The sequence below is a fragment of the Vipera berus genome (assembly GCF_964194415.1).
Source record: "Vipera berus genome assembly, chromosome: 2".
NCBI classification, from domain to species: Eukaryota; Metazoa; Chordata; class Lepidosauria; order Squamata; family Viperidae; genus Vipera; species Vipera berus.
Window position 1 is genome coordinate 119,300,762 of NC_138203.1, and position 22,299 is coordinate 119,323,060.

At 44.5% G+C, this 22,299-nt stretch overlaps 1 protein-coding gene across 1 annotated transcript in view; it reads right to left on the reverse strand.

The window, feature by feature from the left end:
* Positions 1 to 8,869: 8,869 nt before the first annotated feature.
* MAST1 (microtubule associated serine/threonine kinase 1) overlaps positions 8,870 to 22,299 on the reverse strand; it is a 79,683-nt gene continuing 66,253 nt past the window's right edge. The window contains exons 14-27 of the mRNA XM_081321812.1: positions 21,631 to 21,769; positions 21,402 to 21,534; positions 20,409 to 20,574; positions 19,774 to 19,875; positions 19,237 to 19,365; positions 17,998 to 18,107; positions 17,501 to 17,664; positions 16,464 to 16,729; positions 13,705 to 13,911; positions 11,794 to 12,023; positions 11,494 to 11,616; positions 11,271 to 11,407; positions 10,944 to 11,131; positions 8,870 to 10,012 (exon numbers count right to left, since the gene is read on the reverse strand). Of these exons, the coding sequence (XP_081177938.1) occupies positions 8,910 to 10,012; positions 10,944 to 11,131; positions 11,271 to 11,407; positions 11,494 to 11,616; positions 11,794 to 12,023; positions 13,705 to 13,911; positions 16,464 to 16,729; positions 17,501 to 17,664; positions 17,998 to 18,107; positions 19,237 to 19,365; positions 19,774 to 19,875; positions 20,409 to 20,574; positions 21,402 to 21,534; positions 21,631 to 21,769 (3,197 nt within the window). The 3' untranslated portion in view covers positions 8,870 to 8,909. The remainder of the gene's footprint in view (positions 10,013 to 10,943; positions 11,132 to 11,270; positions 11,408 to 11,493; positions 11,617 to 11,793; positions 12,024 to 13,704; positions 13,912 to 16,463; positions 16,730 to 17,500; positions 17,665 to 17,997; positions 18,108 to 19,236; positions 19,366 to 19,773; positions 19,876 to 20,408; positions 20,575 to 21,401; positions 21,535 to 21,630; positions 21,770 to 22,299) is intronic.

Below are 22,299 nucleotides of genomic sequence, written 5' to 3' on the forward strand. Positions count from 1 at the left end.
GCGTAGTTGACTTATGGTTTTAATCATTTTCTTACCATTGGAGGAAATCTTCATTCTCCCCATGTGGATGTGAAATATTTAAGTCTACAAACAATGGATATTTGAGAGGTTGATGAGGGGCTAGGTTAAGAGTAGAGCTGTGATTCAACTTTTGATGTTCATAATGTGCATTTTATTTTCTTAAAGGAAATGTCTTAATTTGAGAAAAAGCTTTCTTGCAATAGAGCATTAGAAAGTGTGATTGCTATTTAGTACAGTAAACCCTTGATTTAATGGACCTTTGCTTAGGGGCTGTTGGACTTGGCAAAATCTGCTGCGTCCAGGCACTGAGCTATGTCCTAAAATACTGATGAGGTCTGTTTTTAGCAGATGATGTATGGCCACAAAAGAGATATTTACTGTTATCAGTAAAGAAGGCTTTCACATGTGCAAGTGTGTTTGGGAGTTCCAAAAAGCCTATTACTTACTTAAAAGTTTTTTAAAAATGCCTGATGCATTTATCAAACATTCAACTTTAAGGGACACCCTTTAATCTTGTTAGGGATTTATTGGATGATGGTGGTGATGATGAATTTGCAAGGAGTGAAGGGTCTGAGGCATTGTGATTTAGCTTTGGGAAGTATATCATTTTTGCATTAATTCTATTGCAATGAGACAGGACAAAGACTGTCCCTGGACTAAATTTTCTGATTTCTTCATCATATGTATTGCTAGTTGCTTCGGAGAAGGGAGGCTTGAGTGAGTGATGGACTGATGCTATCGTCTGTTTTTAATCCTTGCCCATCACCTGGTTTTCTGCATCACTGACAGGGCTATTAGCCTCTTTTCCAGAGCGGGACTTTCTCATTTGATTGAATATGTGGGTGAGGGTAGGATTATCCATGATTACCTGGGGGAAGAAAAACCGTGTCATCAAAAGTAGGTCACTAGCTCTCCCCCCCCACGCACACAAACATGCATCTCAAGGCTGGCTGAAATCCAGTGTTGTATCAGGAAGCCTGCCCCTCCACAAAGCCTAGCCTGTGTTGCCATAGTAACAGCAGCAGCTGAAAAGGGAGCAGAAAATGAGTGAGCCGAGAGGGGGTGTGGTGAGCCCCAGATTTTTTTATATTGCTCTGTACTGACTCCTTGACTACTAGGGGAGCCTGCTGCTTTGGTCACATCAAACTCCAAGGCCCCTGCAGGAATTGCATCCCCCTCAAAAGAGGAGGATGCAATGGAAATCAAGCAGAGGCGCCAACTTCTTCTTTTTATTACCAACCTATTACACAGACCTTTGGCAGGTGGCTATGTTCCTCTTGGAAGGATGAAAGAGTAGGGCCACTCATAGTTGGACTGTAGCAGTGCACTGTATATGGGGCTGCCCTTGAAGACCATGTGAAAGTTATACTGCTCCCGGGTACTGTGGTGCATGCAGTGTTGGATGCTCCTCGGTTTGCCCATATCATGTTGTGACAGTGCGAGTTATAGTGGCTCCCATTTTCTTTCTAGGTGCATTTCAAGGTGCTGGTTATCACCTTGAAGTCCTACATGCACTGGGCCAGGTTATTTGCCTTGGGTGGTCACACTCCAGGTCCCTTCCCTGAAATGCTGCTATCTAAGAGGACCTAGGAAGCATGCCTTTTTTACAGCAGCCCCAGCTCTATGGAACACCTGTCCCCTGCATTGGGCAGGCCCCACTGTTTTATTTTGGCTCTTCTCCCAGCACTAGGGTGGAATGAGGTTGGAGCCTGGAAATAGTTGCTGGACGCATTGGAGAGCAATGGCTGAGGAACCAGGTTTTGTTTTTATGGTTTTATGGTTTTTACTGTTGTTGAGAGCTGCCTAGAGTTGTGTCTCTTAAGATCATATACATCTTTTAAATTAAAAAATTCATCTACTCAAAAACTGTAAAATGTTCAAGAGTGGAATGAAATGCAACAAACATTCAGACAACCCTTCAACAAATAGGGCCTAACCTTAACCTCCTCAACCTTTTGTAGCTGAAATCCTGAACTTATTAACAGTGGCAGTGTATAGAACGCACCCATTCTTAGCTGTAGCACTGGCAGTAACTTTCATGCATCTTGGAAGCATTAAAATGATTTAATAACTATATTCAAACATACAGCCAAATAGAAATGAATTGCCCTAAACCAGCCTTCTCCAACAGAATGTTCCTTTCAACTTTTATAATTCCTAGCCAGGATGGATAAATCTGGTTTATGTTGCCATTGACTGCAATGAAATAATGCATATGAAAGTTATGAATGTCACAGAACAGTCTAATAAACTAATCTAACAAACAATACAAGCTGGAATGAACTTAATCAGACCTGGAGTAAAACAGCTTCCCATAGTAGTTCTACCAGTTTAAACTTAGAAGCTACTTAAGTGTCCCTTTTCTTTGTTAAATAAATGTATCAAGCATTATTCTCTTAGACTTCCATTTAACATTATTGTGCTCCCAATATTTTTGAAATATTCCTAAGAATCCTACACAACAAAAATCTGCCAATTGCAGGTTTTCTACATGCAGTAAAAAGTTCATCTAACTGAAGAGGTCATATTATCTCTCAGTTACAGTCAGTGCTTTTTTTGTAAAAGAAAAAGGTGCCGGAACTCACACATGTCATACAACCTACCTTGCCTACCCTACAAGGCTCCATCCAAAAAAGGTGCCGGAACTCCGTTCTGGGCGTTCTATGACAAAAAAAAAGCCCTGGTTACAGTACTTCCCATCTTTGTAATGATGGTATCTTTTTTGTTCTTTCTCATTGGCCTGATGAACTGATCCATCTTGGTCTTCTCTAATATGTTCATTAAAAAATTATGATGCTGGTCTAGTTCTAAAGGTAGCCTGCAGTTCAGAATGAAACAGTGCCACTTGTAACAACACACTCTTCAGTTCACAGATAATTCCCAAATTTTTCTTGATGACCATTGTGTTACATGGCATTGAAAATTACCTTTAGATAGTTGAGTATATGTAGATACATCAGATGCTCCCAACTCTAGTTGGAATAATTTATATAGTAGCTCTGTTTATTTAGTATATGGCATATTATACATGGACTAGTGGTAACTCTTAATATCTGCCTCTTAGTATCAGCTGTGAGTGGCATAGAGCTGTTGCATTGTGCCCTGTTCATGAACATCCAAAGGGCAAACAGAAATGCTAGATTGGATGAGTGTGGTCCACTCTGCCAGTGCTCATGGCATATCCCTGGAGCTTGTTTGTAATGCAGGGAGAGTTTGGCATCACACACCCCAGTCAAGAAAGTGTATGCAAGCTCCACTCAACTCAATTGCATGTGACCACTTTCTCGCAGTGGCAATCTAGCAGTGTGAACAGGCCCATGAGCTGATTGTGGGGCAGGAAATAACAGAGTATGTGATAAATATTGCTTCATTTCAGTTGCAGTATTTGCCTTGAAGATGAAACGGGAGGGATAATACAAATCCACAGCTTTGTAAGCCCTGAAACTCAGAAAACTAGGAAGGTGGAGACAAAACAGTTCTACCATTTCATGGGGATGTGCTGTGTGAAGGTAAAGGCTTTGCCCTTGGGATAAGCATGTTGGTAAACTGGGCCAGGAGGCGTTAGCTGCAAGAATCTTCCCTCAACCAAGAGAATACAAGGAACCCAGTAACTAGATGAGATCATCATCACTGACGGCTGAGATCCAGGTGACTGCCTGGTCACCTTTTCTCCTTCAGAGCCATGGCCTTCCAGACATTGCTGAGTCACTATAGAAATCAGATGGGTGATGACAGGACAATCTCCACAAGCTTGTAAATGGGTGTCTCAAGAAAGGCAGCTGCACCTCCTCACCACTGGTGAACTTGTGCTTAATCAGCACCTATGTGGAAATTGTTATTAGGCTTTACCTCATTCTTCATGGGCATTCATGCTCTGCAAGAGACCGAAGGCTGCTGCTTAAGAGTTTGTGGAATTAAGAATAGGCCTAAGCCAAAGGCAGACAACTCTCAGCCCCTGGCGGGGCGGGGGGCAGAGCTGTCCCTCTTCCTAATATCAAAATGCCTCTGTACTAAATTCAGATTTAGTACAGTGGAGGCCTTTGCTATGTGAGGACTGAGTGGGGAGGGGGAGGGGAGAGGATGCATGACAAATACATGGGAGAGAGAAGAGTGAAAAAAGTTTTTTTTCCCTCTACTCAATTTTAGGATGTCAGATAGTCCCCAAAATTTCTCCTGTGAGCTTCTGACATCTTGGTAGGTCAAGCTCAAATTCAATATTATAAATGTACTACTACACTTAATACTATAAATATAAAATTATGCCCTGTCTACATCTATCTTGGTGGAATGTACTATGTGTACCACCACTTCCAGCAACAATTTGTCACTTTCCTCAAAAAGCATGCCTGTTAGCATTTCAGATTAATCTTCAGCTACTCATTCACTGATAATGGATTATCTACTGGGAAGTTCTGCACAAGCCATTCTGCCACTTCCTTTTGCACAATTTCCATGCATTTTAATCAAGGCTCTTGTCAATTAAATCCTTTGTGTATCGTGCTGCATATCTCAATAACATTCTGAATAGCAGCCAGCATTCATCATTCCTTGGATGGGTGTTTGGGTTTATTAAGAGATGTGTATGTGAAACAGGCCAGTTCTCAGTTTGTTTGTTTTTTGAGTTTCCGAGGTGCTTTGTGAGTTTGGGGAATAGGTCTTAATAACTTCCCTTATTCCAGTGCTCAGTCCCAAGATACAAAGGGGAGAGCTTCAGATGAGTCAGACTTGAGAGAGAAGACATGGTCACTTAGAAGCCACAGCTGGCAAATATTTGAATATTCATTCTAAATTAAATCTAAAATTGAGATAATAAGGCCTTATCAACCAACCAGATCTAAAGTCACAAATGGGACCAATGAAATCATTCTGTTGGACCAGAGATAACCGTATCAGATCAGCCTAGAATTGCTTTGCTGTTTAGTAAGTCACGTTTGTTGGCTGTACTGCAAGAGCAACCCAACCAGTCACTCAGACCCAGTGACAGAATAGCCTAGTAGGATGGACTCTGTCCTAGTTGCCTTGTCTTGGCACAGAACGCCGTGTGAGAGGAGCTGCATGTGCACAATAGAAGCCTGTTTGTAACAGTAACTTTCTGGCACAATGCCCTTCTTATGTAACACCAGGCTGAGGCTGCTGGAGGGAGGAAGCCTGGGAGTGGAATGGGGAAATTATTCTGAGGAGCCATGTGACTCAGGCAGCACATGGAAGGGCAAATCTCCCTTTGGTTAAGGCTAGCTGGGGCAACTCTTCCTTCAAGCCTAATTCCTTCCGCACCCTGGTTTCCCGCCCTAATAACTTCTGCCCAGTCCCTGGATTCCAGGAAATAAGGGTGGGACAGGCAGTCTCGAGATGAACCATCTGCTTTTCCCTCAGACGTTCCCCTTCCAAACTCAAACAACCAGTGATTACAGAAGGTAAAAGCCAAACATGCTGTACAGGTTGGTTTATTAACATGACAATGCTTCTGCCCGCGTAAGCCAAGAGACAATTTTGATGGTCCAAGAGAAATACTTCGCAGGTAGATTACGTGGCAGTCAGCTTCCTAGCTCCTTGGGATGGGAGATAGGGTATATGCCTTTATTCACAGTACAGACAGTACAGCCAGAGTCTTTCATCGAGCACTCATGCATTACATCGGAGAGGGAGAGCATTCACACACATACAGTACCTTCCCTGCAAGGTAGGTGCTCCAACCCCGGAGGTTTCTTCCTGTCTTTCTAATTGCTTTGCTCCCTTATAAGGAAGAGCTCTTTAACTCTGGATTTGGGAGGAAAATGAACTTTGCAAATAAAATGCTTTCCCCACCGACATATTTGCCTCCTGACTCCCTTCCCCCAAATTTAGGAGTTCTGCACCACTCCTTTTCAGCATCTATTCAGTACACTACATTGCAGACTTGCTTGGAGTAAACCTGCTGTCTAAGTACTGGGCCAGCGCTCATACATCCGGGAGAGGAGTTTTGTGGGCCAGTTGTGATATTTAGGGCCAAATAAAATCTGCCATGAACCTTGCCAAGCGTGCCGGGCTGTGTAGCTCCAGGCAGGCAAGGCAGCTCTGTGGGGCTGCATTTGGCTTAGTGAAATGACGGAACAGCATGGAGGTTGCAAGGGCTCTCAGGGGCTCATATAGAATTGTGCTATCAGGATAAATGGAGGAGCGTGAATGAAGAGACAATGGTGCAAGTTAATAGGATTGGAATTGAGGATAGTCAAAAGGGGAGAGGAAAACAGACTTGTATCATAATTTAGCTGATATTTGCATAGAGAATACCTCTCCTTCCAGGTGGAGAGGGAAAGCACTGTGGGGAAGATAGACCAGCAGCTATACCAGGCAGTAATTGCATCTGTGCAGCACTTTTTAAGACCACTTTGTTATACTCCTAATGATATGGTGCCATATCTGAGTTGCTAAATTTGAGAGTTGAACTTCTTTTTCAAGGGAAAGCAACCAAGTCTCGGGATGAACAGAGAAAGCCAAGAGAAGCAGGCTCTTTTTCTCATTCACTGGACTCTATCCCATCAGAACTGGTATCTGCAAAACGCTTCTGGATAAACAATATATTAAGTGCAACCTGATTTGAGATCATAGCTGTACACTTACACATGACATTGCTAATTTACAGCACCATCATGCATAATGACATCTTTGCCCAAATACCAATGACATAAATTCATGAGTGGGCAGCATGGCAACATCATGCATTTTGACCAATGTGGTCAAGCATCCACCTTAAATTTACAGGAACCCTTTATTGCAACCTAGCAGTGTACAGGAAGCTCCTAATGCTTGTCCCTGCCCCTTTAGCAGTGCCACAGTAGTTCTGTATCCTAAATGGACACACAAAGAGGCTTATCCGTCCTATATGCCAATTCATAGGCTATGCCCATTTTCCTCCTATTCCTGATAGTCCTGGAAAGCCAACCAGGTTTCCAGTGTCAGCTACTTCATCCTTTTCAAAAGAACAGGGAGAGGGAAGTTGAAACAGGTTTTTGAGACCTGTTCCTGCACTTTGAACTGAGCTCCATATGCACTTCCAGATTTACCAGTTTAGATTGCAGCATTCTCTCCAGTCATTGTCTGTTAAGGCTTTTGTCAGAAGCCCAAAATCACAGTCTGAGAATCTACTTGCTTAATGGGTCTATCAGACTGGGAGTGAAACTAAGTGAGCTCATTAAGGGCCATGGGAGAGAAGAGCAAAGCCTGTCCACAATGAATTAGTAGCTTGGGATGTTGTGCCTGCCATTAGAGGCAAGGATATTAATATGAAAATATGATTTCTCTTCCAAACAACACTAGGGGCAGGTTGAGGTTTTATCCATTACACTGCAAAAAGACAGAGATGTTTTAGATACCTAATATGAAACATCCCAAGGGCATCTCCCTTCCACAATACACCCCTGCTGAAGAATTATCCAGAACAAATCCCATTTCCATTGAACTTGCATAGTAAAACTTCCCAAATATCATGTCCTTAGATCAGAAGTGTTCTCCATCAACATTTTTGATCCTACAAATCCACTGCTTCAGGAGACTAACTTACCATGTCTTCATGATAGGGAGTCTCTGCCTTTTCAAAAGCTTGAGACAAGTTTTTTTGTCCCATTCACAGTTATACATTAAAAAAAAAACCAGTTCCTCTTTGGGATGAAACAGATTTACAACCCCACAACTAAAGGCTGACCTACTTACTTCACCTGATAAGTCATTTGTTATTTAAATTGCTCACATATGTGAAAAACATATAAAATCCAATAATTTATCATTGAAATTAGGAAAACAAAATAGAATCAAGAACCAGCCATTATCCGGGTGGGAGAACTGTGGACATGAATATTGGAGCTGCTTACTTGCAGTTCCTTTAATGCTACTCTGACAATGTCCCAAGAGCTCTCCTGTCAACTCCCCCTGCCACAGTGCCAATCATTCCGTGACAAATGTCCGTGACGTTGGACCTCTCCCTTTGCGTGCCAGCTTGCCTGCAGAGATTCAGATTATGACCCAAGAATTTTCACTGGACTTTTTGAACTTTGTGAAGGAGCAAAACTTGCTACATTCCAACATTGCTTGGTGTTCTATATTCCAATTCTATTTTTTTTCCTAAACATCAATTCTAATTATTTTTTATTATACAGATTTCAAGAAATAGCCTGAAGCACAGTACAATGGGTGTGAGGTTGGGGAAGGGAGTGATCACAGTATTAACCATTTCATGTATAGTTTTACTTGTGTGTGTGTGTGTATGTATATATATGTGTGTGTGTGTATATATATATATATATATATATATATATATATATATATATATATATATATATATATATATATATATATATATATATATATATATATATATATATATATATATATATATATATATGTGTGTGTGTGTGTGTGTGTGTGTGTGTGTGTGTGTGTGTGTGTGTATATATATATATACACACACACACACATATATATATGTATATATATATGTATATATATATATATGTACATATATATATATGTATGTATATATATATATATATATATATATATATATATATATATATATATATATATATATATATATATATATATATATTTGTATTTATATTTATATAAATATAATATAATATATATATATAGTGAGAGATATGTATAGGTACTTTACAAGGCTTAAGAGCAGACATGCCATTCACAAAGGGATGGCTGAGGGGGAGGCACTGTTGCCTCTGCCCTTCGTATTCACAGAGAGCTTAAAGAGCTTCCCCTTCCAGCTCTGTTGGGAATGCAGCTTTGCTACCTTACCGCTCCTACCATCACGAAGGCTGGAAGGCAAATACGACACTGGTGTTCTACTAGTACGGTTCTGGGGGCCAGGAGGGTGAGAAAATCAACTCTTCTCTGGTTCAGTGAGCAGCCCCTTTCTTCTCCAGAGTAGGAGCAGGGGGCCGGGGCGTATCTCCTGCACACTTGCTCCCTGATGCCAAGACAGGTAGCTCTTCTTTCCCCCGTTTTGCCTTTGCTTCAGCTGAGCTTCGCTTCAGTCCGTTCTTGGTTCCCTCTGGGCAGAGACAACTGGGGGTTTTTACGCAGGTTCCCAATGTGGTGTGCTCTTCTACAACCTCCAAGATCCACTTCTCCTTGGGCGAGCCGGTTTTGTCTTGGACAGGCTGAAGAGTGGCCTTTCCTGGAGAGCCAGGATCTTGGGTCTCTTTCGGTTCCAACACAATTGGGACAGGGCCCCGTGGAATCACATCTGCCTCCAGGCTGCCTTTTCTGCCTTGCTCGTGCTCTTGAACAGGGCTCAGGGCTTTTGTCAGGGCTCGGTTTGCTGCTGCAAAAGCCTCCTCGGTCTGCACAGCTTGGCTCCTCCTGCAATCCGCAGGAATCGCATCTGGTCCCCTTGCTTTGGCATTGGCCTCCGAAGCTGCCTCTCCATCTCCGACCCCAAAACTAAGGGGGGATTCCTGCCGGCCCAGGCGCCGGGTGGCCAAGGGCTTGGGAGTGCCAGATTCACTGGGGCTCTCCCCGTCTGACTCCGCTAGGCTGTGAAGGCCAGGCTCCCCATAGAAGTCTTTGCGGTATTCAGAGTGCACCACCTCCAGGCTATGTTTTCTCACTACCACCTTCTTCTCTGCACTTAGGAGAGAGCCCAGTTTTTCCGCTGACTGCACCCGCTTCAAAAGTGGCGAACGAGGGGGCTCTGCGCTCTTGGGGCGTGGCCGCACCACTGGGGGTGAAGAATGAAGCTTTGCAGGAAAGCTCTGGGTGGTGTTGGAGCTGCCCACGGTATGGCCGGGAAGTGGCGGTGGTGAGGACTGTGTAGGTGAGGGCGTATGTGCCAGTGGTGAGAGGGGAATGTTTCCGGCTGACTTGCAACGGGCAGAACGATACTGGCGATGCAGTTTGGGAGACAGGCCGTGCAGAGTGCTGGGCCGCATGTGGTGGGACGTGGTGGCTGGTGAATTGGGCGTACTGGAGGCTGGGGAACTGCTCTGAGAGGAGGCCCCTACAAAGGGATAAAGAGATGAAAGATGAGATGTACCACAGAGCACTCTCACTTGCCCCGTTGAGAGAATCAGGAGAGGTGCTGTGGGTTCCCCTGCAAGGAAATGGCCTAGGGCTTCCATCTTACAGACACACATGAAGATTGACCAGGGCATGTTCTTCATGCAATTATTCACCCTTGCATTTTTACGCTGATCTAGATCAATGCTTCTTAAACTGGGGGTACTCTTGCCTTGCCTTTGGGGTAATGGAGCAATTTGTAATTGCTGGTTTGTGAGTCGAGGATCCAGTTTAGGACTGCCACTGCTGAGACACTTACGTAAAAGTCTGATTTTGGGGGGGGGAGGGTAATGACATTATTTGAGACTGGGAAAAAGGGTACTAGATTGATAATTGAACCACCCATAGTCTACTCCTGTTGCCTTTTGTGCCTGAACTTTAAAGGAATGCAACCATGGCCTAGATTTAAGGATCAGCAAGGATGATTTCATGTCATCTTGCAGGTGCCTGCCCCCACCCCTTTTTATCTCTCTCTCTCAAACCTACTGACTATTAGTTGCACAGCATTAGGTGGAAGGACCACCATGGCGATTCCAACTTGGCAATAGAAAAGAGGGCTTTACAGAAATCCGGCTCTTTAGACACCGCTGACTTGCAAATGCTAGCTAATATAATCACTGGCCAATCCTAGAAATTATAGTTCAGCAATCTTTGTAATACTCATCTGAACTAAAGAATATCACCCTTTTTATGAAAGTAAAGCTTGATGAAAAAAGAAGCCAGATGCCCCAGCTACTCTTCAGTCTTCTTCAGAGGCCAAGAAAAATATTTCCAGCATATAAGGGTGTCACAGTCTGTCGGAAACAGTTCTCATTGTCCTCCCTTCCCACCCAACCCTGCCATTAGCAACCATAGCTGTCCTAACCTCTTACCTAGGTACGCAGAGTCAGGAGTGGAGCGCAGGCTCTGGGTGGGTGAACGGGCACCCAAACCGTGGGTGGGTGAGCCAGGCAAACTATCACTGGAGGATAAGGAGCGATTCAAGGATGATAAGCTACGGCTGGTGTGCAGCAAATTTGACTGTTTGGTGATCTTGCGGAACAAGGAGCTGCGCTTCTTACTGCCAGAATGAAGAAATTACATTCAGCAGGGAATTACACTAGATGAACTCCCAAATCTCTGTGAACATAGAGGGGATCAAGCTATCCTTGATACACCTTGCTTGTTCCTGTACTTCCCATTCTCTCTGTGCAGCTCACCTCTCCTGCCCTTCTTTGCTGGTGCTCCTCTTGTTTCTTCTAGCCATTTTGGACTTGTAGCTGCTCTTGCGGGCTGGTCCAATCCGGATGGAAGTGTTCTCAAAGGGCGTAGTAGTCACCATCACCTTGTTTCCACTCTAAGGGAAAGAAAGGTAAGCTGGCTGTGGGACAGTAACAAAAACACAGTCAGAGACTCTCCAATGTCTTGCATACTTCTGCTTACCTTCAGGATGAGTTCCACCACCTCAGTGTGCACCAGACCATGCACTGGCTCTCCGTTGACATGAGTAATGAGGTCTCCTGCACACAGACCTGCTTCGTGGGCTGGACCCCCTTCCTCCACATGCTGCCAAGAAACAAGCCAAGAGAATGTCTCTCAAGGTTGCTACCTCCCATTGATTCATAGGACAATAGCTTCATTGTTGTGACAGGAGAATCCTTGCTGCTAATTTCTATCTCAACAGCTATATGGCTCTTTCCTGAGCATTCTCTTAAATCTTGCAAATACAGAATGTCTTCTTACCCAGACAATGTGATCCACACTATAGACATCGCTATCTCCCAGATACACACGGATGGCACGCAGGGTGAAGCCATACTTCTTGCCTGACCGTTGGATAGTGATTGGTGAGCGCAAGCTGGTGACAGCAGGAGAGTAGTCTCGGGATGGGGAGGAATCTCGGGACGAAGGATTAGAGGAGAGTGATCGGGGAGACATTGGGCTGGCCAGGGGTGAGCTGCTGTGCTGCTCCACTGAAAGGAGAGAGAGAAAAAAGAAAATTAAGAGGTTATAACGCAAGATGCTTTCCATGGACACATGCTTTCCAAGCACACCACAGGGCTCTTTGCTTCCCTGCTGTAGTTAACTGGAGATCAGTTTCTTGTGGGGCTTGGCACCAGCCTAGCTTTACCCTCCTATTATTTTCTGCCAGCCCCCAGGGCACATTGGCATAGGAATGATACAGAATTTAGAACACTTTGAGGGAGGAGGGGGGCTACTGGAGGACAGGTAACCTTAAGAGCTGGTCAGTAGAGGTGTCTAGTGAGACAGGGATAAGTGTTTGTGCAGGCTCCAGAGGTAAACAATATCCAGTAGAGATAGTCCTCGACTTATGACCATGGTGGAACCTGCCCATTACTGTTGCATGTTGCAATGGCCTGCAACAAGGTTCCATTTGCTGGTGTAGTTTGTGGAGCCTCCTTAAAAAAATAGACACCCCCCCCTTGCAGTCTTGCGAGGAGTACTATTTGCTTGCAGAATAGCATAGAGAAAGCTGAGCTGAGCTTTGCATTGACTGGGCTCTTCCGTGTGCTGGTCACTTCTGCTAACTGGCTTTAGGTTTCCTAAAGGCCGAGTGGCCGTCTTGGGAACAGCCTTGCAGGGACCCAGTGGGATGGGTGAGGGAGATAGTGGGGTATCCCTGTGGTTGATCGTAAGGATAAACAATGGTGAGGGCACTGCAGCAGCAGTAACTTTGAAACCAGCTCATAAGTATCTTGGGGGGGGGGGACGGAAAGGAATCTGTCATAACTTTGAATGGTCATTAAGCAGCCAGTCATAAGTCGAGGATTACTTGCATGTGTTTTTCTAGCTGGAAAGGGAAATGTTTCCCCAAGTAATGCATCATTGGGATATTTTGGGTCACTCTCAAGTAGATAGTATTAACCACTGACACATACAGGCAACTACAAGGGCTGCGTGTATGGTGCATTTTCAAGCTGCACATAGGCTACCCTGGCACAAAATTTGGCCTTCCAATTTCTAGCCATTGATGACTAGATACAACTGAATGTGCACCAAGTGAGATCTTAGTGGGTATCACTGAATTCAGATTCTTGGTACCGGTCAGGCGAGGAGGTTTTGGGTGCCTCCCCCTAGCTTATTTACCTCTTCTCATACGTAACAGAAGCAGAGGATTTGAACAGAAATATCAGCCATGCAAAGAACATTCTATCAAGCAAATCTGCTTCATTTACATAAACCCTACAAAAAGTTGCAGCATCCCACTTCTACTGTGACAGGCTTTTTGCAGAATACACACAGCCCAGCAACTACACTAGAAGAACCAAAGGGCGGGTTGGGTGGGTGGGTGGAATAGATCATGCAAAGCCACAAGACAAACATTTTGGGGACTCTACTGAAGACAAATTCGGTATCGATTCCTATTAGAGTGGGGGAGAGAGAATCCCTGTACCAAGGAAATGGGGAATCTAGAGGAGTTCAGTGTTCAGGAGGATGAAGGGAACACAGCGCAAGAGGGGAGGGTCTTAGGCCAGTGGTCTGTGTGGTGCATAGCCTGGTGGGGCAAAGACAGACGGTGACTGGAGGGTGTTAAGTGAGTGTGGGCGGGTCAGGCTCAAAGGAGGATGCCATTTCTAGGGGTCTGGGTGTTGTGTGGGGGGGGAGGAATGAAGAGGAGGAGGAGGGGCGTACCTGTGGGGATTATGACCGACAATGCAGTAGCTGAGGCAGATTTGATGACCTTGCCCCCTGTGCGGGAGCTGCGCTTCTCAGCCGTGGCGGTGTCCCCTGAGAGCTGTTGGTGCCGGGCCCGACGCAGCACCAAGTCATTGGTAGCTCTGGGGGCAGATGGGTCCAGCTCTTTGGGGGGCTGTAGCTCACCCGCTTTTGATTTATCGCCTATTGGGGAGGGGAGAGAGAGGGATGATGACTCAAGCCCTAGATCACAGGACCACACTCAGGGACCCCCACCTCCAAGCAAGAGCCACAGGACACCACCACATGAACTGCCCACTATCCCCACCATCTCCCCAGAGGGCATTGTGAGCACTACCGATCCACCTCTGTTCTTTGAAGGACTGTTGGCAAATAAACCATAATGCTGCTCATCAAACCCTTCCCACAACAATAGCCTCCATCAATCTGGTGCTGTCCATGAATTGTTTCAGAACTCCCAGCCAGCATCATCAAAGCGTTCTGGGAAATATAATGCAGCAGGTAGCAGGATTCAATACGAAGTTGAGATTATGATATGAGTGTGCATGTGCCTGTTTGTGTGCATGTACACCGAGGCCTTCTCTGCGTTCTCATGTAACCTGAAAGGCTTAAGCTTAGGTTTCTAGTCCACGTACTAATAGGAGTGTCATGAAAAGGAATGACAAATGATGGCTGACCCTTTAAACGTTGAAATGTGCTTGTCTTGTCATTGCTATTGCTAAACTCCCAAGAATGCTCTTCATGAGCAGTACAGTCTCGTGGTCTGAAAGAAGGGGCTGTTGCACAAACTAGGTTGCCACAGAGTCCAAGCTGTGCAGTTAGATTCTTGGGCTGCTAAACTCTTAGAAACCTTGCCTTTTTCGCTGGCCTCTTAGATAGCATGCCAAGGGATGGAATGGGTCCTGTTTATCCCGCTTGGGACTCGATAAAATCACCAAGGATCTTATGAAGTGGTTTGTGCCTCACAACTGGCTCGGTTCCACGAAGATCAGAACCATCTCAATATCGGTTCTCAGGACATTTGTAAAGCAGAGCTGGAGTTTAATAGGTTGGGAAATCCCAGCTTGCAACCTACCCTTCAAGGGTTTCCAAATTCAGAACAGTAAGTAATGGCAGCTTCCATCATGTTTGGAGGCACCAAACACTTACAATTCAGCAGTCTATTGCTGTAGTATAGAGCAGACATGTCAAACACAAGGCCCGGGGGCCAGATCCGGCCCGTTAAGTGGTTTCATGTGGCCCGCGAAGCCATCCTGGAAACAGTGAGGGAACGGCCCCCACTGCCTTGGCCCTGGCCCAGAGACCCTCCTTCTGCCAGAGACCCTCAGATCTGTCCCACTCCTGCCCAGGCCCCCCTAGGCACCCTTGATGCGAACGATGTAGAGCTGGCCACGCCCACCCAGTAGGCCATACGCACTCTAGCCACGCCCACCCAGTAGGCCATACCCACCCGGCCCCCTGAGGGCAACCGCAATGCTGATGCGGCCCTCAATGAAATTGAGTTTGACACCCCTGGTATAGAGGAACCAGGGGAGGAATCAAAAGCCAAGCACAATGGGGAGCAGACTTCCTGTTCAGACAGGAGGCACTGTGCAGAGTTTCTTACTAATCATGTCTCCTAGTTCTCTTTTCCACATTAAGCCATACCTTTCTTAGCAGCACTTGACGATAACATGTAGTCCCAACCTTTTGTTTATGATACAAAACTCAACTATGCAAAATAAATGCCATTATACTAAAAATAAAATGGTTTGGGAAGGGTACAAGTCCCTAAAACTAAATCACAAATACATTATCTGCTAAAGGGAAATAAGCATGACTGGGGAAAAATAAAATAAAACGGGTGTAGGAGCATTGCCGTAAGGAAGGGACACTGTCTTTTTAGGGCTGCTAATATGAAGAGGGCACTCTCTTACTTCTGCAGAAGTAAGGCAGCATGAAAGCTTTCACACATACACAAATATGCAATTGGAAAAGGATCAGTTGTGTCACTCGGTGCCACTAAAGTTTGAAGGCATTATCCAATTAAGCCATCCCTCTCAAAAGTAAAGTGAAGCGATGGTCTTAAAGCATTCAAAATCTTCCATCTCTGGGTGTACGTGTGCATGTGAGCACAATTCCTGCCTTAGGCATCACAATAACAGGCCAAATTTAATATCCATTGCCACTATTCTGATAACATTGCTCGAACATGCACTGCTTGCAACAGCTGTGCTACCAGGGAGTGGGAGGTAGGGCAAAAATATGCATCTTCTCAAGCCAAACCTGCAGCAGGCATTTTGGAAAATTACTCTTTCCTCCAAACAGGTGCCTATGCTTGGGAACAAATCGTTGAATCCCCACACCTGCTGGCATCTGGGCGTTCAGGTTGTAGTATCTACTGGAAAGATTACCAGACTCTGAATAGACATTTCAGGTAAATACTGAAATGAAACCCGGGGGCTTGGAAACAGTCAAAGGTGACTCAAGTTACACTACCCAGGTGTTGTGCTATCCAGTATGTCCAGGGAAATGAGATCACTTTGACCAAGAATGCTACTCCTCCCTAGAGATTGGAAGGGCGAGGGATTTGTGGCCCAGAGGTGAAAAGAATGACGGACCAAAAACTGTTTTAAGCCAAATGCAGAGGTCCTGCAACAAATGTAGGAAACCACTCACTGTGGCTACTTTGCTTAGCCTATCCAAGTCACCGGTTTTTGCAAACGGCTACCTACCTTGCCATAGTCTGTACTCACCTGCTTCAGTCTCCACAGGAGCTGGACACTGTGCAACATCTCCTGCTCCCTCCTTGGTCTCCTTGCCTTCAGACTGAGGGGTGGATCCCACAGACCCATTTTCTGCAGGAGCCTTCGGTGGTCCCTTGCCAGGTATCTCGTTGTCACTTTCCAATGGCACAGCAAAACGGCTGGTGTCCATCAGTGCTGAGAAACGCCGGCGGGCTCCCAGTGGGGGACTCGAATCACTCTCAGTGTATGATGACTCCGAGGCTGAGAGTTGCTTCCTGTAGGACAGAAGTGAGCAAACCGACTTAGCCTGGCTACGTTTGGGCCAAAGCTTGTTGTGAAAAATTCTGGCAGGGTTAACTGAAGTCCACAAGTTTTGTCAGGATAGGTTCACTGAATCTTAATTTGGTTCTGCCTTAGTCAATGGTAACAAATTGTAATCAATGAGGCTCAGACTGAGTCCGTGAACTCTCCTCCTCCTCCTTCTTTTTGGCTGTTTTGCATCTTCAGAATTAATACCGTGTGAATAAACAAGACCTTTTAAAATGACCTTCCCGCTTAATAAACAAATGTAATTTTTATTACATTTTATCATTAGTTTTTTTCTTCTTGAAAAGTCATCTAGGTTTCATTGGGACGGATAGTTTCAATTTCTATTAGTCAAAACACATTTTGACTGAGTTCTTTTTACTTTTCAGTCAATTTTGTTTTGAAATAAGAAAACATGTACAAATGAAAAGCAACACCTTTTGCACCCCTCACGTTCTCTCCCTCTCTTACACACACATAGAAACCAAGCTGATGCTGATTATGCTAGATATATGATCCCTTTTCTCAGCGCCAAAAGTGTTAGTTTCCACTGCCGCATCATCAAGGATATGAATGCTCAGAAAGAGACCTATCATCCCTTGTTGCTGAGTAGCAACAGCAGCTCACCAGTCTTCCCAAGGAGACCCCCAAATCTTCTGTCTCCCCAGCCGGTCCCTAAATATAATTCTCCTGGCCTGGGAGAGGGACAGTCACTGCAGAACAACCCAGGGGAGACTCACATTTCTGGAGAGCTGGTGCGCCAGTTCTTGTCCCGAAAGGTGAAGCTGCCAAGGCTTTCCCGTTTGCTAAGCCTGTCGTCCTTGTGCTTGTTGCTCTGGTCCCGCGTGGTGACACCTGGAGTCTTTTGCTCGTGCTGGGACAGGTGCTCCATGCTGCTGTACACCTGGAGTAATGGGATGGAGAAGAAGAAGAAAGAGATGGGCTGAGCCAATCTAATGAGAAATATTAGTGGAAAACATAGGATACGATCCAGTCACAATCGTATTCAAATTCAGCTCCATTCCCAAGATAGGAATAAAAACCGTCTCCCCAACACAAGAAATAATGATGGGCCTTCACACCCTCCTGTTGGCCAATTCTGCCACTTCCCAGTCTTTCATGCCTAAGGGAGTCAGGGCCTCCTGGTTTTTTGTCCCAATCCTTCATTGTCAAGACCTCAGGAAGAACTGCAGTAAGTAAGTAAGTAAGTAAGTAAGTAAGTAAGTAAGGGCTTTACCTTGCTGAATCTGGGAGAACAAGATGAAAACTGGCGTATCTCCACTGGTTCATCTTCAGTCGTATCTTCGTCATCATAGGAATTAATGTGGTGGTAACGATCAGAGCGGGCTAAAATGAGAAAGAAGAGCTCATGAGGCTCACAGAAGCCCAGGTAGGGTAATGTCTTGGACTTAGTCCAATAATTTTGCTTTCCTATGCCCACTACTTAAGTGGCCTTAGGTAAACAAAGTCTCTGCACCCATGTGTCTAGAAACAGTTCCCTTTTAATGGCTCATAACCGACTGGACTACAAGAACAATAAAAGTAATATTTCTCCTGTTGGAATTTCAGAGATCTTGTTTTCACAAGACAGTCAGCATCAAATATCAAACAGAGAAGTAGATAGATATTCTTTAAAACTTTTTCAGGAATAGAGGCAGTGTCTTTTCAGTGCCAGAACCTTGACTCAGCGCTGTCACTGACTGCAAGTTGCCGTCTAGGAAAGAATCTTTCAAAATTAACAACTTTTACAGGTAGTCCTTGACTTGAACAGTTGCTTAACAACTGCTTAAAGTTACAACAGACTCAAAAAAAAAGTTACAACTGCTACACTATTCCCATGATCATGGGATCAGATTTCAGGCACTTGGCAATGGCTCACATTTACGACCAGTCGTATGATCATGTTTTCTGATCTTTTATTGCTGCTTTTTGACAAAAACTGCCTATTGGATAAGCCAATTTGGCTTGGTGACCACGTGATTCATTTAATGATCATTGTAAAAATGGTCATAAAATGGAGTCCGGTCATGTAGCAACTCACCTTATGATTGCAATGACTTATGAGTAAAATTCTGGACTCGTTTGTGGTTGTAAGTCAAGGACTATTGGTTGGGGATTCTGAGAGTTGAAGTCCAGACATCGTAACGTTGCCAAGGTGAAGAAACACCGTTTTCCAGTCTTTCCTGGAAATATTAGGCAGCTATTCTGCTTGGCAAACAAGAATCCTTCCACTAAGCTGCATAGCCTTCCCTCCACCCCCCGCTGGTTGTGGTCCTTATGAATATTACTCATCCATAGCTGCTACTGTATCAAGAGAGGAAACAAAATCACAAAAATATGGGGGTTCTTTCTATAAAAGCAAGGCGAGTGATCCTGATTCAAAGGTGTATGGTCAGGGATAGCTGGTTAACTGTCTTCAGCCAAGTTCAAATTATTAACCAAAATATTCAGGTTCAGGGAGGGAGAGAAAGTTAACACTTGCTGTCAAAATAGCTGGTGTCTTCCTCAGATTCCAGATGCGGGATGAACTCTGCTTTCTGCCTCAGAAGCCCATTCCAATCTAGTTCTTTGAAAAATGCATGCTGTTTCACTTCATAGGCGCCACCTACGTAAAAGAAGGAAAACAAGGTTTTGCTGTCCCCTGCTGGACAAGATCAAAAATCACCCTAAAGAATGAGCCAAGCAGTTACCCTAGTGCCAGGGGTAGGCAACCTTGGCTCTTTTATGACTCGTGGACTTCAACTCAGGAATTCTGGGAGTTCAAGTCCACGAGTCATAAAAGAGCCAAGGTTGCCTACCCCTGCCCTAGTGCTTAGCTAAGAAATCTGGATCCTGTGCCAGAGATAGTTTGTGGAGAGAAAGGATGGGGGAACTGGGAATGCTTGCTATGGCCACAGTTGGTCGACCCTTTGACGCTCAAGGCGGTAACATTTCAGAGGGAAGGGAAGAACCTCTCTCCTTATGAGTGGGAAGGGTGTACCCACCGCTCATTCGCTCTCTTGTCTGGCCTTACCTGCTCCCAGGCGGAGAAGAGGATTGGTTTGCAGGAGGCAAGAGATCAGATGCTGAGCATCTGAGGGGAGTGCCTCCTCTCCTTCTGGCCACAGGATGTCATCTGAAAGCAAGGAAATAAAGACAGGCTGTTGCAATCCAACGGTGACACTTGGGAAAGCAGATCAGGTCAAAGAGGCTCCAAAATAGGGAGGGGGGGGATTGTAAAAATAGCTCCTCCTACTAAAGCTGCAACACATGATGTAATTTATGTTTATACGACAGCAGGAGCTGCATCTCAAACGTTGGTGTCTATACAATGCTTCACTCACAATTTCATGATGCTTTTTCACACACCCCATTCCATTGCTTTATCTAAAGGAAAAGCCTCCTTTGAGGACCTGTGGCTTCGTGGAAATGCCCATGCTGTCTTCTGAGCAAAAGTAAAGTCCTCTACTTTTTCCCTTTTTTGACTTGTCAGTTTCGTTTAAAATCCACCTAAGGATTGCCTGGTCTCCCATTCAAGTACTCACCAGCACTGACCCTGTTTAACTTTTCACCAGCCAAGCATGTATGCTGGATGCTGCAAGCTGGGAAGAAATTCTAAAGCCAGTAACCAATGAGCCCCTAAGAGAAGCAACACTTGCCCCTACGTACCAGTGATGACCTGGCCAAAGAGGTCTTCGGGAGTGTCTCCAAAGAATGGTACACAGCCCACCAGGAATTCATAGAGGATGATGCCCATGGCCCACCAGTCCACTGGCTTCCCGTAACCTTGGCGAAGGATCACCTCGGGGGCAATGTATTCGGGGGTTCCACACACCTGTTAAGATACTTGTCTTTATTCAGCTGTCGGAAATACTGATCCACTGAGTGCCAGGTATCTCAAGATTTGCAGTGCATACAGTTAATTGGTTCAATTAAATATGGGAAGCACTATAATTTTCTCTCTTACATATAACACAATTTGAGATTTTTTTTTCTCCTAAGTACAGAGGCACTGATCCGTTAACATGAAGCGGTAAACAAAGATTTTCTTTGACCGTTAAAAAGTCAGTGCGCGAAATAGTTTGATTTAAAATTCCCAACAGATATTAAAAAAATGAAAAAGATAGCTGTCAGTTGTAATATCATTTTGTATTATCTTGTATTTTGTCCTCCTAGACATCATTCAAATGGCATAAGGACTGTGTAATACTTTGTAACTTTTTTCTATTACTGTATTTCAGTTGAAAGTACATTATCTCAGAGCGGGAATAAAAAAAATCCAGAATGGAAAATCTACTAGATTTATAGATATATTCATTGATTCAGGATGGCCTAGAAACCAGGAGACTGTGAGTTCTAGCCCCATCTTAGGTATCAAAGCCACCTGGGTGACTTTGGGCCAGTCATTCTCTTTCAGACCAACCCACCTTGCAGGATTGTTCTGGTGGAGAAAATAGGAGGAGAAAGGAATATTAGGTATATTTGCCATCTTGAGTTACTACTAACAATGGAATAAAAATCAAATAAATCAATAATAAAATAGCTCATCACTATTCTCATGCAATTTTTCTGAATTCAGCTTTAGCTTTCTGAATATCTGCCTTTTTCACATTTAATATGTGTGCAGCACCCCTTTACAAATGGATTTAATCAGGGTTCCACCTGTTTATCTAGAAACTCCCTGGCGTCCTTCTCAATATGACCCTCGTACAGGTTTGTGGTAAGGCTCATCAACCCCATCTTGGAAAGACCAAAGTCTGTCAACTTGATATGTCCCATGGAAGTGATAAGTAGGCTGTGGAGAAAGCAGAGGGATAAAACATCAGAGAGAACCAACCGCAGCCACTTCCTAAACACAACTAAAGACAGGCCTTGTCTTTTAACTTCATACTTGTCAGGCTTGAGGTCACGATGGACGATGCCATAGTTATGCAGGTACTCCAGGGCCAGGACAGTCTCAGCAAAGTACATGCGGGCCATTTCTACAGGCAGAGCCCCAATATTCTTCAACAGTGTTGCACAATCCCCACCTGCTAGGAGGAAGGTGAAATGGTTAGGAAGATGGCTAGGATGTTGTTCTGTTTAGACTATGACTCTCTCCAGTTCTTTGACTGAAACTTGCAGTCGCGAGAATATAAGAACTGTGATTCTGGAGACTTATAGGAAACCCACAAACAAAAACATATTGCAATCAGATGTTATCTAAAAATGGGAGATAACAGTCTAGGTCAGAAGGCCTGCTAAACCAGAATTTGCAGGGGGGGGGGGTTTCTTAATTGGTGCATACTGGTTTATTATTATGGTAAGTCAAAATTCTGGGCTCATAGCAATATGGTAAGTAGATGCTGTTAGCCTTATTCTCCATGAATTTGACCAATTACAACCTATCAACAAGTTTACCTTCCTTCCTACCTAAAAAAAATGATAACATTTTACAAATTTATGTATTATCCGTTTCTGTATATTTCTGGGTGGCAAAAAGTCCACCGTCAAGAGCATCAAAACTCAAAATAGAAGTTGTGAGCCCTATTAAAATGTAATTTAATAAACAACCTCAACT